The 18,055-nt window shown below is 40.7% G+C and overlaps 1 protein-coding gene across 4 annotated transcripts in view; it reads left to right on the forward strand.

The window, feature by feature from the left end:
- Nucleotides 1-18,055, forward strand: part of pcdh15a (protocadherin-related 15a) — a 168,782-nt gene that overhangs the window by 112,503 nt on the left and 38,224 nt on the right. For all 4 annotated transcript variants that reach the window (XR_007140482.1, XM_027142250.2, XM_047812946.1 and 1 more), the window contains 2 exons: nt 7,728-7,868; nt 7,974-8,086. Coding sequence is in view for 3 of the 4 variants with exons in the window: in XM_027142250.2 (XP_026998051.1) it covers nt 7,728-7,868; nt 7,974-8,086 (254 nt within the window). In the remaining variant the exon portion in view is untranslated. The remainder of the gene's footprint in view (nt 1-7,727; nt 7,869-7,973; nt 8,087-18,055) is intronic.

Raw genomic sequence — 18,055 nt, forward strand, 5'->3', positions numbered from 1 at the left:
TGTGCTTAGAATATATATGTGACGTGGAACTTGTTGGAAACCAACGGCTACATATGAACAAGCTGTCGGCAGAGAAAAACAAAGTCAACTCGTTGATGCAAAACATTGACGTGTGTGTTATCCATTTTATATGAATCCAGACAGAACAAAACAGATTTGTATCACATTAGTACCATGCCGAGCGATATCTTTTCTACCGTAAATTCTCATCTGTGAAACACGATTTGACTATTTTTCTGAGTACAAAGGACATTCCTAAACACCTAAAAGCACCCAGATATGTTTGATTTACGAGTGTTCCATCATTATGTGCATAACCCAGACTCATAAAGCAGCACATAATGACTATAAAGCACTAGCACGACCCATTAGTGGACATTACTCTAATTCTTTAATCTGATTAGTCAGGGAGGTCCCTAATGTGTGTTTATGGGGGTGTGAGAGGGAGGTGAGATGAATACACTTCTGTTACAGTCAACCTGCCCACCTGTGTGACGTCATGCTTCACACTCAGCATGTCAGCTCTCATGATAGATGTGACTATTGTTGTTTAATGCACCTCGTCCTTCTCTCATCCTCCAAAATGTTTGGATGAAATGATTGCTCCTGATAGACATCTAATGGTCTCAGTACTCAAATTGTCTAGGAGTTAGAAAGATCTGGAATCTCTCAAGAGAGCTATAAACACAGACGTGTGGAGGTGAGGCTTCATCACTCTTAGATGTTAGGATTGCATGGAGCACCAGCCAATATTTTCTCTCTTTTTCTTTTCTCGCTGAGCAAATTCTAATTTTGTTGGACAGACTGTGATACACAGCATGAGCCACACTGATTGCTACTCTGACCAAACTTGTTTAATTTTGCAGGCTAGTCTGGGAAAGCAACGCTTTGTAATACTTACTTAACAGGTGATTGTCCAAAATGTAGAAGAATTAAAGGTGGCTTGCTAAGCATATCTAGCTAGTTTTATGTTACTCCTCAAAAACCTAGTGATTTGCTAGCAACTGGCATACATACTCTCTTTAAATCTCTGCTGAGGTCTGTGATGTTCATGACATTAATTATAGTAAAAGTTGCTTAATTTACAATCAGTTACTCCTTAGAGATTTACATTAAATATCAAATTGTTGTAAAGAGCAATTGCAAATAAACCAGTAGTTTCAAGTTTTTCAATAAACGTAATAAAAATAAATATGACCCACCCAACAACAGCTGCATTTGTGCTAAAAAAAAAAAAAAAAAAAAAAAAAAAAAGGTTAAAACCCCACTTATGTGTTTGAAACACAAAAAATTCAAAGTATGAAAATGGTCCATTTATTCCCAGATGCGTCAGATGTGGAGTTCGGATTTATTTTCACAGAGCATGGCATAATTGGTTACCAGCTGTAGAGAACGTGTCTATGTTTCACCAATGTTATGTATTCAGCGTTGTTCTGAACTTCAATAAGTGACCTTTGCGGCAGCGAGAGAGGATGAGCTAATTGCTGTAGGTTGAAGGGGAAAAATATTGAAAGACACACTAATAAAAGCTCTGCCCTTTGTCTTGTCTTTGAAATCGGCGTAAGTCCCGTGATGTCTTTTTTGTTGTACACCAGTTATAAATAATTTATTTTATGAATGTAATTCTGAATAGCCTTTTTCACCGTAATATCACCCAGAATAATGGAACATTCAGAAATATATTACAGTTCCTAAATACCAGAAAAGCTGAAAGCAGAATCTTGGGACTGGATTGTGTTAGGTGCCATCTGAATCTTGGCAACAAACTCTAGGCCTAAAGTGTTGGAAAGAGCAAGTGGAGTATAAAGCCTGCAATTACACAGTGGGATATCTCTGTCCCCTGCTTTGATTTGGAAAATTTGCCGTATTTAATTTGGTGGAAGTGCTGCTCTGTTGTTGACCTTGGATTGCTTTTTTTTGGTAATAAATGGAAAAGGAGCCTTGTATGATATTATTAAATGTTGCCTGAGATCTGAACTCGTAAAGTGTGGAATGAATCAAAAATACAAAATTGCCTAGCAATAGATGTCTGTGTGCTGAAATTCTCCTTAATTACACTCATTAAACTGAGTGATGCTGCCATTCCAACACCTGCTGTTTCCTCAAGTGCTTATGAAACGGTGAGTTAGCCACCGTCGATGTGAGAGATCTCATTACCGACCACTTCATGACTGCCCCAAACTGTACGTGTGCCGGAAAAGGTTACAGGATTTCACAATCATCTAACAGCACAGTAATGACCAGTCATTTGGCCATACATAATTCTCCCCAAAGCAAGCTGTTAGGGGCAGATCTGTGATCTCGTGGTCAAGCGAGGTCAAATCTCACCCTCCGTCACCTTACAATCTATGTGCTATCTCTTCCCCATGCTGCCATTCTGAAAATATATATTTATTTTTGTCTTCCTTTGCAACTAAGCTGCATGAAAGTTTTGCATTATTCATACATCATCGTTTTTTGTTAAATGCTCCATAGAAAAAAAAAGGAAAAAAGCAACACAGTGAAAAAGATGACATTAAATAGACACCTGACTTTTTTTTTTCAGCTATCACTTTTCCGTTTGAGTGTGAAGTGTCGTGTTTCTCCCTCACTCCTGCACTCCCAATGACTGTTTGTGTTTACCATAGCATAAAACATGAAACATTTATGGAGTAGCTGTTAAACTCAGACAAGAGACGAGTTCCAGAGCTGAAGTTAGCGATAGAACAAGCTGTTTACATTGCACTCTAAACATCTCTAAAATCACACCATATTTTTTCAGTAAGTTTGAGAATGTCAACCCCAACTACTAAGAGAAGAGTATCACCTTTAACCTGCTACACTCACAATGCTGAATGCTTCATTCACTGCGTTGCTTTTAAATATGTGGAGAAACATTTGATATCTTTAGTTTTTTATTTCTTTCAAATAATGTGATATTGAGTTTTATTCCTTATCAAAATGTTATGCTGTTAGAGGAAAATAATCAATGACAGCGTCTGCTACCATCCCAGGGTTTCTTTTTTTCTTTCTTTTTTTTTTTAATTATAACTTCTTGCTGTGAAGTGTTTTACTTCCTTTATACCATTTACCAACTTTTTTTTGTCTTTATCAAAGAATAATCGTACAAAACCAGTTTAGTTTATTTTCTTTTTTATTTGTGCTACACTAAAAAGCAAACTACTGTATTTTTATGTCACTTAAAGGGTCCTGGGTGTTGGTGACATGGCGGTGCAGTGAGTTTGGGGACTGGTCTGTCTGGAGTTTCTGTGTATGTTCTATACTTGTTGGCTTCTCTTTGGGTTCTCTTCTCTCTTTCTGTTTCCCCTACACCCAAAAACATGGAAATTGGGAATGGGATGTGGTGGTTATGATGTTGACTATTGAGATTTTATGAACGAGAGTTCAAATCCAAGGAAAAGCAAGCTGCCACTGTTGGGCTGTTATGCATCCATCCATCCATCCATCCATCCATCCATCCATCCATCCATCCATCCATCCATCCATTTTCTACCGCTTATCCGGGGCCGGGTCGTGGGGGCAGCAGTCTAAGCAGGGACACCCAGACTTCCCTCTCCCCAGACACTTCCTCCAGCTCTTCTGGGGGAATCCCGAGGCGTTCCCAGGCCAGCCGAGAGACATAGTCCCTCCAGCGTGTCCTAGGTCTTCCCCGGGGCCTCCTTCCGGTTGGACATGCCCGGAACAACTCCCCAGGGTGGCGTCCAGGAGGCATCCAAAACAGATGCCCGAGCCACCTCAGCTGACCCCTCTCAATGTGGAGGAGCAGCGGCTCTACTCTGAGCTCCTCCCAAGTGACTGAGCTCCTCACCCTATCTCTAAGGGTGCACCCAGCCACCGTGCGGAGGAAACTCATTTCGGCTGCCTGTATCCGGGATCTTGTCCTTTCGGTCATGACCCAAAGCTCATGACCTTAGGTGAGGGTAGGAACGTAGATCGACTGGTAAATAGAGAGCTTCGCCTTGCGGCTCAGCTCTTTCTTCACCACAACAGATTGGTATATCAACCGCATCACTGCAGAAGATACACCGATCCGCCTGTCGATCTCCCGCTCCATCCTTCCCTCACTCGTGAACAGGACCCCAAGATACTTAAACTCCTCCACTTGAGGCAGGAGCTCTCCACCAACCTGAAGGGGGCAAACCACCCTTTTCCGGCTGAGAACCATGGCCTCGGACTTGGAGGTGCTGATTCTCATCCCGCCGCTTCACACTCGGCTGCAAACCGTCCCAGTGCATGCTGAAGGTCCTGATTTGAAGAAGCCAACAGGACAACATCATCTGCAAAAAGCAGAGATGAAATCCTGTGGTCCCCAAACCGGACTCCCTCCGGCCTCCGACTGCGCCTAGAAATCCTGTCCATAAAAATTATGAACAGGACTGGTGACAAAGGGCAGCCCTGCCGGAGTCCAACATGCACCGGGAACAAGTCTGACTTACTGCCGGCAATGTGAACCAAACTCCTGCTCCGGTCATATAGGGACCGGACAGCCCTTAGCAGAGGGCCCCGAACCCCATACTCCCAGAGCACCCTCCACAGGTCATCACGAGGGACACAGTCAAATGCCTTCTCCAGATCCACAAAACACATGTGGACTGGTTGGGCAAACTCCCATGAACCTTCCAGCAACCTGGTGAGGGTATAGAGATGGTCCAGTGTTCGACGACCAGCACGAAACCCGCATTGTTCCTCCTGAATCCAAGGTTCGACTATCGGCCGAATTCTCCTCTCCAGTACCCTGGCATAGACTTTTCCGGGGAGGCTGAGAAGTTAGATCCCCCTGTAGTTGGAACACACCCTCCGGTCCCCCTTCTTAAACAGAGGGACCACCACCCCAATCTGCCAGTCCAGAGGCACTGTCCCCAAACGCCACGCGATGTTGCAGAGGCGTGTCAACCAAGACAGCCCCACAACATCCAGAGACTTAAGGTACTCAGGGCGGATCTCATCCACCCCCGGTGCCTTGCCACCGAGGAGCTTCTCAACTACCTCAGTGACCTCAGCTTGGGGGATCGACGAGTCCACAACCAAGCCCTCCGCCTCTGCTTCCTCAATGGAAGACATGTTGGTGGGGTTGAGGAGATCCTTGAAGTACTCCTTCCACCATCCGAGGATGTCACCAGTCGAAGTCAGCAGATTCCCACTCCCACTGTAAACAGTGTGTGCAGTGCACTGCTTCCCCCCTCCTGAGGCTCCGGACGGTTTGCCAGAATTTCTTCGAGGCCAACCGATAGGCCTTCTCCATGGCCTCACTGAACTCCTCCCAGACCCGAGTTTTTGCTTCTGCAACCACCCGGGCTGAAGCTCACTTGGCCCTCCGGTAACTATCAGCTGCCTCCGGAGTCCCCCGAGCCAACCAGGCTCGATAGGACTCCTTCTTCAGCTTGACGGCATCCCTTACTTCCGGGGTCCACCACCGGGTTCGAGGATTGCCGCCACGACAGGCACTGGTGACCTTACGGCCACAGCTCTGTGCGGCTGCATCAACAATGGAGGTGGAGAACATGGTCCACTCGGACTCAATGTCTCCAACCTCCCTCGGGATCTGGTTGAAGCTCTGCCGGAGGTGAGAGTTGAAGATCTCTCTGACAGGAGACTTTGCCAAACGTTCCCAGCGGACCCTCACAGTACGCTTGGGTCTGCCAAGTCTGTCCAACTTCCTCGCCTGCCATCGGACCCAACTCACCACCAGGTGGTGATCAGTTGACAGCTCCACCCCTCTCTTTACCCGAGTGTCCAAGACATACGGCCGGAGGTCAGATGAAACAACCACAAAGTCGATCATCGACTTCCGACCTAGGGTGTCCTAGGGCTGTTATGCACTGCTTACCAAAATCCCATTATTCTTACATTTATGGTATTTGTGTTTATCCAGAGCAAATTTAAACTTGAATTTTTCTCATTTACATAACTGGGTAGTTAAGGACCTTGCTCAAGAGCCCAGAAGTGGCAGTTTGGTGATGCTGAGATTTAAACTCACAATATTCCAGTAGCCCAACAGCACTAAGCTACCACTAAACCTAATGAAGCCCTTGGCATCCCATAACAAGTGCTAAACATCTCTGGGAACTCCTTCAAGACTGTTGGAAGACCATTGCAGGTGACTACCTCTTGAAGCTCATCAAGAGAATGCCAAGAGTGTGCAAAGCAGTAATCAAAGCAAAAGGTGGCTACTTTGAAGAACCTAGAATATGACATATTTTCAGCTGTTTCACACTTTTTTTGTTATGTATGTATATAATTCCACATGTGTTAATTCATAGTTTTGATGCCTTCAGTGGGAATCTACAATTTTCGTAGTCATGAAAATAAAGAAAACTCTTTGAATGAGAAGGTGTGTCCAAACTTTTGGTCTGTACTGTATGTCTCATAAATGTTATAGTATATTTCTTAGTGGCCTTTTTTCCCCTCTCTCTTAGTTAATAGGACAAAAATATATCTTACTTAGAAACCAGAATAACCTCTATCCTAAAGAAAAAAAAGATTCGCTGCTGATTTGTACAAAGTGACAACCCTGAAAAGTTCTTCCAAAAATGTTTAATAAATGTCTCCTTCCATAAAAACTGGCAGGGATGGAATAATCTCTCCTCCCTGTCAATTACAGAGGCACTAACCAGTCATGGGCCTGTGTGAACTCATGAAGGTGGAAGAGAGAAGTTAACACTTTCTTCGATGTGCCCTGTGAAGCAGCATGAGCACTGGTTCAAAAAGATGTGTTGGCTGCCTTTATATGTCTCGGAGGAAGCATGTGCTTGCCCTTACCCTGCTTGGCAGCAGTCATGTGATAAGGAAGTGCTAGTTAGTAGGAGGATATTGGCACAATGACAGAATAAGCTGCATGATGTTTGACTTTCATCTGTAGAAGTATGTTTTATACCTGCAATATATTTAGTTGTGTATGCACCAGCAAATAGACAGTTTACTTCAGATTTCTGAGTGCACCAGTTCGACCAAAATCGTCTCACAAGTGTAAACTTATACTGCACAATCCACAAAAACGTAGTAGTCTCAGTGGTTAGACTGGGCTGGTTTATGTGATTGTAGTTTCTAACCCAGCTTCATTCACATCCCTCAGAAAGAACTCACACTGTCTTATTATAATTCTTCTGCAATCTTCATGAGGTTGGATTGTATGAGCTGAATTGTTTAAGTCTTGTGCCGTTATTGCTACTGTCTTTGACGTTGTAATCACACCCATTCAGAAATCTCCATTTAATTCATCTCTACAACGTCTCTCTCTCTCTCTCTCTCTCTCTCTCTCTCTCTCTCTCTCTCTCTCTCTCTCTCTCTCTCTCTCTCTATCTCTCTCACACACACACACACACACACACACACACACACACACACACACACACACACACACACACACACACACACACACACACACAATTTTCTCTCTTACTGTGCTTATCAGAACCTTCCAGTGACATTATTATTAATGCAGCTAATTGATGTTATGCCTAATTGTATCCTTAAAACCTTAAAAAAAAAAGATTAGTTTTAGCCAGCATGCATACCCCCCCCATATAAACACACACACACACACACACACACACACACACACACACACACACACACACACACACACACACACACACACACACACACAGATGCAGACATACACACAATATAACACTTATTTGTCAATTTCTTCCTAGCAGATGAATAAATAATGTATAATATGCCGTTTTATTACATATGCTTTATTGCTAAATTGTGTTTGATTTTAGGGGACCCCAGCCAGCAGGGTGCGGTACAGAGTGGACCAGGAGCAGTCTCCCTACAGTGGCAGCATCTTTGATGTAGAGGAAACCTCAGGCAGAGTCATCACCAAAGTGAACCTGAATGAGGAACCCAGTACTATTTTTAGAGTGAGTTTCGGACTAATAACCGATTCCACTTACACACACAGAGGGAACGTTGTTTTTAATACAGTTTATCTGAGCTTCCATACCTCTTTTGTCTTGTGTGTGTAGCTGATAGTGATTGCTTTTGATGAGGGTGAGCCAGTGAAGATGAACACGACACTAGTGGAGATCACCGTCCTGCAGCCTTCCAGAATACCCATCTTTACAGAGGAGGATTATTTGTAAGTTTATAAATGCATTTTCCCTTGGTGTCACATAGCTCCGTTTGTCTTGGTTTTCTGTTTAGTTGATCTTGTGCAAACAAAGACACTAATTGAAGATGCTATAAATTGAGGTGATTTGGCAGTGTATAATTCAGACATTATTAATATCTGAGCTGATTGCTTTGCAAATGTGAAATTAAGGATATGACTGAGTGCTGTAACACAAGTGCTGTGTTCACCTGTTCTGTGTTACTAATTTGTTTGCTGTTTCTTGTTTCCTTGTGATGAAATTGCCATGTTTGACCTTTGCATTTTTGCCTCTTCACCGTATCTCTGATAATGGATTTGACTTGTATTAAGCATTGTTCTACAATAGGCATTGGGTCATAAAGCAGCTTTACATAAACATATAAATTCAGGATATAAATGATCATTTTTAAATTTAAACATATCCCTTATGAGCAAGCCCGAGGTGATAGCGGTAAAGAAAAACTCAATATGAGGAAGAAACCATGAGAGGAACCAGACTGAAAAGGGAACCCTTACTCTTTGTTCAAAAACTGAAACTGTATAACCAAAGAAATTCAGTCGAGTTATAACATGAAGTCTATCTTGAAGTTATCAGCTGTTCACTAATGGAGCCTCGATTGCAGAACTGATTGTATCAGTTGCAGTCCAAAGCCTCCATGGTTTCTAAGTGGTACCACCCACAGCAATCCTGTGTATTTCCAGGTTATACATGTGAGGAGGTCCTCAGCAATAGCAAGCAGCATGAAAGTTATGAGACTCCAACCAGGAGGAGGGCATCAGGATGTATCAGGCGGGTCTAAAGAGCAAAAGTGGCCTTTTGTTGTTTAGTGCTTTAAATATCAGGACTAAAGCCTATTTTATTTACTTATTTTATTTGATTAAATATGAATTCTACAAGTATGTCCACAAAACACTGGAAATCACTGATGCGGACATGCCAGCACCGTCAACCTGGTCTGTGAATTTTGGCTCTCACAGTTCATCAACTTCATATCACTCCAGAGATGTATGAGTGGATAGAAATCATCCTATCAGGGTTATGATTTTCTTTGTACTTCCTCTCCATATTTTCGAATTCATTTAATTATTTTATTATTTTAATTAATTTGGTCCCCCCCAACCTTATAATAATAATAATAATAATAATAATAATAATAATAATAATAATAATAGTAGTAGTAGTAGTAGTAGTAGTAGTAGTAGTAGGTAGAAATAAAAGAGGAAGAAGACTGTATTTGATATGCATTTTGAACACACTGTTCAGTTTTTTAAATCTGTAAAATCTACTTATTTTTGGTTACATTTTTAATATGGACCCTGTTTATGAACCTTGCACTTGATCTAATAAAACACACATCGCACTTGCATCCTGCCTCATTCTCCTACATCTTACAGTGGATTTCAAATCTGAACATTTGGTGCTGCAACGGGGGCACGGTGGCTTAGTGGTTAGCATGTTCACCTCACACCTCCAGGGTTCGGATTCGATTCCCGCCTCCACCTTGTGTGTGTGGAGTTTGCATGTTCTCCCCGTGCCTCGGGGGTTTCCTCCAGGTACTCCGGTTTCCTCCCCCGGTCCAAATGCATGGTAGGTTGATTGGCATCTGTGGAAAATTTGTCCGTAGTGTGTGATTGTGTGAGTGAATGAGAGTGTGTGCCCTGCGATGGGTTGGCACTCCGTCCAGGGTGTATCCTGCCTTGATGCCCGATGACGCCTGAGATAGGAACAGGCTCCCTGTGACCCGAGAAGTTCGGATAAAGCGGTAGAAAATGAATGAATGAATGAATGAATGGTGCTGCAACTGTGCTAAAACCAGATTTGTCTGCAGATGAGTATGAAATCATCTGAGAATAATTGTGACTGAATGGACACTTCATTTGTGCTTATGTGTATTTATTGGCAGTGTTTCTCTGGGTATGATAGTGTTTTATAACGTCGTAATTCACTGATCTATATTTCAAAAAGATTCATAACAAATGGGGTTAGGTGCCTGCGGATAAGGCAGAATTAATTTAATCTCCTGTAACTCTTCATATGTCTATGCTGTGTAGATATTACTCAGAAACTGCATACTTGGAATGCCGTGCATTTTTAACACTTAACAGAACAAGAATATATATACAAGGATACTAAAATTGTTCTGGTCCTGTTATTGCAGAGGCTATTTCTGATTTTCTGTAGAATAATTCACTGTTTGTTTTCAGAGGCACACACTAAATCCCAGTGTACTTAATGAAAATTCTGCATGAATATGCAACTAAAAGTGCTGAGAGCTTGAGAGCAGCTGCTGCTGCTGGGCATGCGGAAGCAGTCTTGTGTTTCTACAGCAGTCTGCAGGGCCGAATCTGCAGCTTCTGAGACTTCTTTTTTTCCCTTTACCACGTTTTTGATATTTGGCTTGCGGGGGCTTGTACAGGCTCAGTGATGGGTCAGCGTTTTACAGAATATGAATGGTGAGCTTGCAGTATGGATTGTGTTAAGGTGAACAGAGGTCATGGGATATCAGTGATTTGGATTAACTCTATGGCCTCTGGTGCCTGCCCTGTAATAGCTCTCATCAGTGATTAATAATGTGTCCTAACATTTTATATCCACAGAGAGTCCTTGACTCAAATAATTACCTCCAAGATTTAATGTTATCATAACAAGATTTTCTTCATAAGTGTTGATAATTGATTTTTTTTTCACTGATTAATGTAGTGCGTGATTATACATACTGAAAGGAATAATCAAGTGTGATGACCAGAAACATGCTCTATTTAATGTTTTCTGTGGAATACTTGGATAGAAACAAGAGAAACAGCCAGCTAAAGCATTTTAACTTGAAGTCAAACCCTTCTAAGTCAACACCTAACTAAAGAAATTCTTAATAACATTAAAAGCTATCAGTTAGATGATGATAAATGTAATGTGTTACTGAACAAATGAAATAAAAATACGTTTGACTGCTCAAATTTCTAATGGAGGGGACTAATTGGACATAATTCATTAACTTCAAATAATTTAGTCAGTTACTTTTAATTTAAATACAGTATACCACATCAACCTGGTAGTTTATTAAGTCAAGTTTAATGTGTTTAATGTAAATGTTAGTGTGCTTCTGGCTCCTTTCAGATAAAATTTAAAGGGTAAATGGCTACTTGGCTCGTGTAACATTTACCTGTGTGCTGGGTATAGTGTACAAAGATACAGTGCATCTCTATCAGCTTCATAGTTCAGTAATCAGTGCACTAATAAGGGAGTTGTCCAGTTTCAGGGCTGCCTCTCTCCCAAGCACAAAATCCTTACAGTGCACTGGAATGCTCACTCACATAAAAAAATAAAAAATTACAAATTAACAATATAGGGGGCACGGTGGCTTAGTGGTTAGCACGTTTGCCTCGCACCTCCAGGGTTGGGGGTTCGATTCCCGCCTCCGCCTTGTGTGTGTGGAGTTTGCATGTTCTCCCCGTGCCTCAGGGTCCAAAGACATGCATGGTACAGTAGGTTGATTGGCATCTCTGGAAAATTGTCTGTAGTGTGTGATTGCATGAGTGAATGAGAGAGTGTGTGCCCTGCGATGGATGGGTTGGCACTCCATCCAGGGTGTATCCTGCCTTGATGCCCGATGACGCCTGAGATAGACACAGGCTCCCCGTGACCCGAGCAGTTTGGATAAGCGGTAGAAAATGAATGAATGAATGAATTAACAATAAAACAATGAGACATAATTGCTCAGAGTCACTCAGAAATTAAGTCATCAGTATCCCAGTGTGTAATTGAGCCAGGGTCCTTACCAGTGCCTGAACTTGTGTACACAATATGCTGATTCATCACTTAGGGAGCTAGAGAGCTGACTGAGATGCACCCAAAGTCTTGCTTAATCCTGTTTTTATTGTACTCCTTGGTTTTGACCTTTCCCTCCTTGCTCTGTTTTGCTGATTAAAGATTTATCCTGTCTTCTGCCTTTTGCTGTGAACTAACACAATCTGTATCTGTTTAATGCTCTGAATATCCAAACAAAGGCCTCAACCTTTTAATGGACCTTACAAGTTTGTCCCCAGAAAAAGCCAGCTGGAAAGCACAGCGGCAGAAATGCCAGCACCGTCAGACTCAAAGACCTCATCAGCCTCGTATCACTCTAGAGATGTGTGATTGGATTTTAATCATGCTTGCAGGGTTATTATTTTTGTTTGTACTTGCCCTTCATTTTCATCAATCCCTTATGATTGCACGATCTGTTCTTTTTTTGTTTTGATTTTTTTATTGTGCATCATCTCAACCAGATGCCCTAGGAACCATTCTGTTACACTCAATAATAATACTAATAATAATAATAATAATAATAATAATAATAATAATAATAATAATAATAATAATAATAATAATAATTATGACAGTGCTCTCCTGTACACATATGCATTTGTACCCGTTTAGAACACACTATCTGACAAATGTAATCATGTTTAGTTACATCCCAACTATGGCCCTTGACTACAATCCCTGGAGTCACCCTAATAAAACCCACACTACACCTATAACATGTATAGATAAAGTTCTGACTTTAATAGGGACGTTTCTTACTGTGCGTCGTGCTTTCCTTCCTCCCACATACTGCTGCTACTGCTCCTCCATTCAATATAATAATGTTCACACATAACCACAGTTTCCATAGTGATAGTAAATTAAAGGGCAAACCTCTCACTAATGCACAGTACAGCATGCTACATATGAATGGTGATGTTATCAACGCTTTGCTTTTAGGCACAGTTGAACATTGGTGAAATTGGGAGTCCTAAAACAGTCACCTAAACACAGCTGTTCTTTTCAGTAAGGCCACAGAACATGATTCCATTAGCACAGCACACTAACCAGAATCCAGGCTTTTGCACATGTCTTTTTGTATGTCAGCAGGGTTCATCATTAATAATGGGATAATTAATCAGCTAGCAGTGAAGAATTTAAATACACAATGAGCAATTATCTTGATGTAGATTTAGTTGCTCAGTCCTGGGCAGTGAGTAATCAGCATAAGGAGCATTGAGTAAAGAAGATGAATGAATTGCACCTTTAATACTCTTGCTGTTGGCTACACACTCTATGAGTTAAATACCGTGAACGTTAAATGGTCGGTGGTTTATTTTTGCACATTTGTCCAAATGATTGTCCCCCATTAAAATATATTAAATGAATTAAAAATGATTTATAATTGAAAAGTATTTTCCGTTTCAAATAAATTGTTAGAATTAAATTCTGATCATCATACATTTTTAATTTATCCCTAATCTACAAGCCAGAGGTGATGGTGGCAAGAAAAAAGACATCATTAGGATAAAAAAGTGAGAGTAGCCAGAATGAAAAGGGAACCCATCCTCATCTAGGTGACACCGGATAGTGCGCTTCCAAAAATAATTTCCTTTATGTAACATTTGGTCAAAATGTCAACATTCATTCTAGTTATAACAGGAAGTCTCTGTTCACTAATGGAGCCTTGAGTGTATCAATTTTACACCAAGCCATCTCAAAAGTGATACAATCCACAGCAATCCCATGTATCTCCCGGTTGTCCATGTGGGAAGTCCTCAGCAGCAGCCGAGAGTGGGAAGTCCTCAGCAGCAGCCGAGAGAGAGAGAGAGAGAGAGAGAGAGAGAGAGAGAGAGAGAGAGAGAGAGAGAGAGAGAGAGAGAGAGAGTTTATAATGGTTAAGAACAATGTCCATCATGAGCAGAGATCAAGCAGGGTCTCTGGCAAGATGAGCTATGACCGCAGAACTAAAAGGTTGAAATAACTGATTGCACACATGCAAAATTGTTCATCATTCACATTGGGGAAAACTAAGGAACGGGATAGAGCTATATAGGTCTTGACCTATACATGTTATATATTGATGTATAAAATACATTAGCAGATAATGATAAGCATTTAAGCATTGACCGTATAGAGCTTTCAACAATGTGACGACCTAAATATAATTTGATCCACATAGATACAATTAAGTAGCCAATTCAATTTGTGATCTAAATAAATTAGGGCTATTAATAAATTAAACTAACCTAAATCCCGGGCACACCTAAAATTAAAGTACTTAAATCAAATCTGTCTGTAGTTTATATGTATTACACTTGTAGACAAGTGGCTGAATCTGATTCCAGAGTATTATTCGCTTGGTAAAGTGTAAACTGATATTTTCCCTCATTTTGTGCTTTGCTATGTGGACAGAAATTTGTTTGCGCTGATGTGGATGAAATGGTGCAACAGGTGTGACATTTGAAATATGCCGCAGGGGGATATTCAATCCCATGCTGATTCAAAATTGTGTTTACATTGCATCCTCCCCAGATTCCCTGCAAGCAGAAATGAAGGGCAAAAGTCTTATCCTGTTTCTATAACTCAGTTTAGTGAATATTAACACTGTTTATGTACATGTCTAATCATTAGACATTCGTTTAGTTAAGAATCAATCAAATGTCAAAGAAAACTATTTTCTAAGTAGCAGACCTGCCAACTATGCATCATCTGGCAGTAGGTAGTATGATGACTGTTAATCAGTCATCACAGAAGCCCACACACAGACATAAACACTTAGCAGTACTGTATTGTATTTTATACGAAAGAGAGAAGAAATCACATTTACCATTATGTGTTTGTTGTCTGTGTAATATTGAACTTCACATCGTACCTTTCTGCAGGTGTGTTTAAGTGTCAAATTCTTATAGCCTGCGATCGGAGATTAGCTTATATTTTAGGAGAATGTAAATTTAGGAAATACCATTCAAATATCATTCACCTGAATCTTTTCTGTGCTCTAAAACTATAATGAACCAAAAATATCCTTGATATTGAAGGCTATTCTCACTGTAAATGTTAAGGTAAAGACAAAAAGACACTCACGTAAACCCTGTAATGTCACCAAGATTTTGCTTGATATGCAATGCTTAATTTGTTATAAAGGCCTTTCTTTATATCAAGGTCTAACCAGAGGAATGTGAGGTGCTGCTCTTTGTGCTACTCTTACTGCTACTGATTGGGCGAGCAGTCATAAAGGAAAAAATACATGGCAAAAGGTGACATCCCTATGTTGTATTTATTGTATCTAGGAGTAACTGGCATGTCACATTCTTTTTATTACAGTTATATGGTTTATGTTTTTAATGGATTTTAAATGAGTAGTGTGAGGATAAAGCAATCTATATTTGAAAAGTACATAATTAGTTAAAAAAGCTGTTTATCATTGTGGAATGTGAAGGCAAGATAATATTTTAATAATCTTCTTCTTCTTCTTCTTCTTCTTCTTCTTATTATTATTGTTGTTGTTGTTGTTGACAGGAAGCACATATACAGAAATTATTCTGGCTTGTGCTTCTGACACCCTTGAAGTTATCTGAATGCAGTTCTCTCTATTCTCCGCGCTACAGCAGTGCCAACTGAGTGTGTGTTTACTCGTAACACCTTCTCCCCACTTGTCATCAGCCTTGAGGGTTGGACCTGTCAACAACCATTGCCTGTGCAGTGTGTTGTCACACACAACTAGCACAACACCACAAGCCATCATTAGTGTGTTCAAGTAGTGTTGCTAAACTTGTAAGTGCTGTGCTCATTGCAAATAATGAGAACGCAACCGGTGCATAATATAGATCGTAATGCAGGAGTGTTTAGTCTTATCCAGACACGGATGGCGTGGGCACAAGTTTTTATTCCACCCAAGCAGAAGTCATGCTGGAGTCTACTGAAAGCCAAGATCAACTGATGTAACAAGTGGAGTGAAAACCTGCACCCACGCTGGTTCTTTGTGGATAAGATTGGCCACCGCTGTCATAATGTATAGATTACTAGCCTAAAAAGCAATGAAGAAAACACTGAGGTTATAAAACACCGTATGTTTATGCACTTTGTATTAAGGAGACAGCAAAGAGGCATGTGACTGATTTTGTGTGTGAGCCAGTGCTTACTGACTGTGTGCTGGCCAACTGGCAAATAATTTTCTCTCTCCCTCTGTGTGTGTGTGTGTGTGTGTGTGTGTGTGTGTGTGTGTGTGTGTGTGTGTGTGTGTGTGTGTGTGTGTGTGTGTGTGTGTGTGTGTGTGTGTGTGTGAGAGTACTTTTGTCAGGGTTGCCATTATTATGTGCACCGTTTGATGAACTCCACACTGGAGTCCACATCTGCATCGCTGTGATATCTTCACAATGGACCATGTAAAGTCCAGATGCAACAGGAAAATCATTCTGATACACTCAGAAGAATTGTTACTTCTAACAGAATTGGTTCATAAGGATTTTTCCTTTTTTTTTTACATGGGTTAAATCCATTTGACACACACCCTTTATCCAGAGTGACTATTTTTAATCTTTTTCTTTTTTTTCACAGCTGAGCAATTGAGGGTTAAGGGCTTTGCTTAGGGGCCCAGCAGTGGCAGCTTGGTGGACAGGGGAATTGAACTCATGACTTTTTGATCAGCAGTCCAACAAATTAACTACTAGACCACCACAAGACAATTCAGCTTCATAATGCACAACACATAAACCCACAAACTTAATAAAGAGATGGGAATAATAAAAAAAAAACAATAACACTATATATATTTTGGATGACATAGAGGACGTAGAGGTCTGATGTATTCACACACCTGCTTCCCACGTCAAGCCTGGAATCCTGACAGGAAGCTGTAGTATAAATATTTTGTCATAATATTAATAATATAATAATAGTATTAATAATGCAGACATACTATCCTACACTGAGTTGACAGCAGTGTATTCTATATGAAATCTAATGAATTATTTACAATCCGTTATTTTTCTGGGTTTTAGAATAGGGAAGGATTTGGGGATTTGGAATGCAGTCGGAGTGGAGATGATTGTGTTTTGCTCTCATATCCTTAGGCTTGGGCTTGGGTTTAATTCTGATCCAGTATTATTCAGGCTCTTGAGAGAAGTACACATTCAGAAGATTGGTGTTGAATGAAACAGAGAAAGCTAGAGAGGAAAAACAGTATAGGATGTAGAGGAGATGAATTGTTTCTCCATAGAGCTTATTAACCTACTCTGTGTAATTATGTGCTTCTCTAGATAATAACAGCACACGTTGTACAGGGATAAACAGATTCACACTCACAGAAGCTCTCCTAGGTGTTGTCTGATTGACGAAAGGTCAAGTTGTGCTCCAGATCTGAATATCTTTTTTTTCCCCCCTGCTGTTTATTAGAAGCATCCTATACACAACACAGCTGCACTAATTGTATTGTCTGTTTTTTAAAGTACCACAGACTGAACCAGCAGCTGGATAAGCAGACAGACATATTCAGACAGTTTATATACTGTTTTCCACACATGAGTACCTCCAGTTTTATACCGATGTAATCAGCAGCGGTTTGTGACCATAGATTTTGTTGTGGCAAGATGACATATAATAATAACAGAATCTCAATCTAAATTAGGTTGAGTGGCTGTCACACTTGATGACTACGTAGTGAATGTTCAGATCAACCCAGTAATAGGCACCTAACAGCTGTCTTTGAGTGGTTTTAAATGTACGATTGTTTACCTGTGATCGATGTACTGTACAAATAAGAGCTGATGTTATTCAACTGGGTTGCCAAGGTTAAGTAAAACCTGCATCCCATCTTCATGTGAGAAACCACACAAAATAAAGAAATATGGATATAGGACCTGGTGTTTATTAATGTGACATAAAGCATGTAAAGCAGAGCTCCTACTCATTTTTTATCAGCAGTGTTTTTAAGTGCCAAAGAAACCCCAAACTAATAGAAATGCAACCCTGTCATCAGCTCACAGCTTTTGTTTCGTTCAAGGTCAAGCTCATGCTCTGTGTGTGTGTGTGTGTGTGTGTGTGTGTGTGTGTAAGCTCCACTGTACAAAGAAACAGGCATAAGTAGGCTTGTGCTAATAAGACATAGCTGAGATTCGTCATGCATTACCTCCTTTTGACCACAACTCTGCTGTTACATAGATGAAAAAATT

This window comes from Tachysurus fulvidraco, chromosome 4, assembly GCF_022655615.1.
Source record: "Tachysurus fulvidraco isolate hzauxx_2018 chromosome 4, HZAU_PFXX_2.0, whole genome shotgun sequence".
NCBI classification, from domain to species: domain Eukaryota; kingdom Metazoa; phylum Chordata; class Actinopteri; order Siluriformes; family Bagridae; genus Tachysurus; species Tachysurus fulvidraco.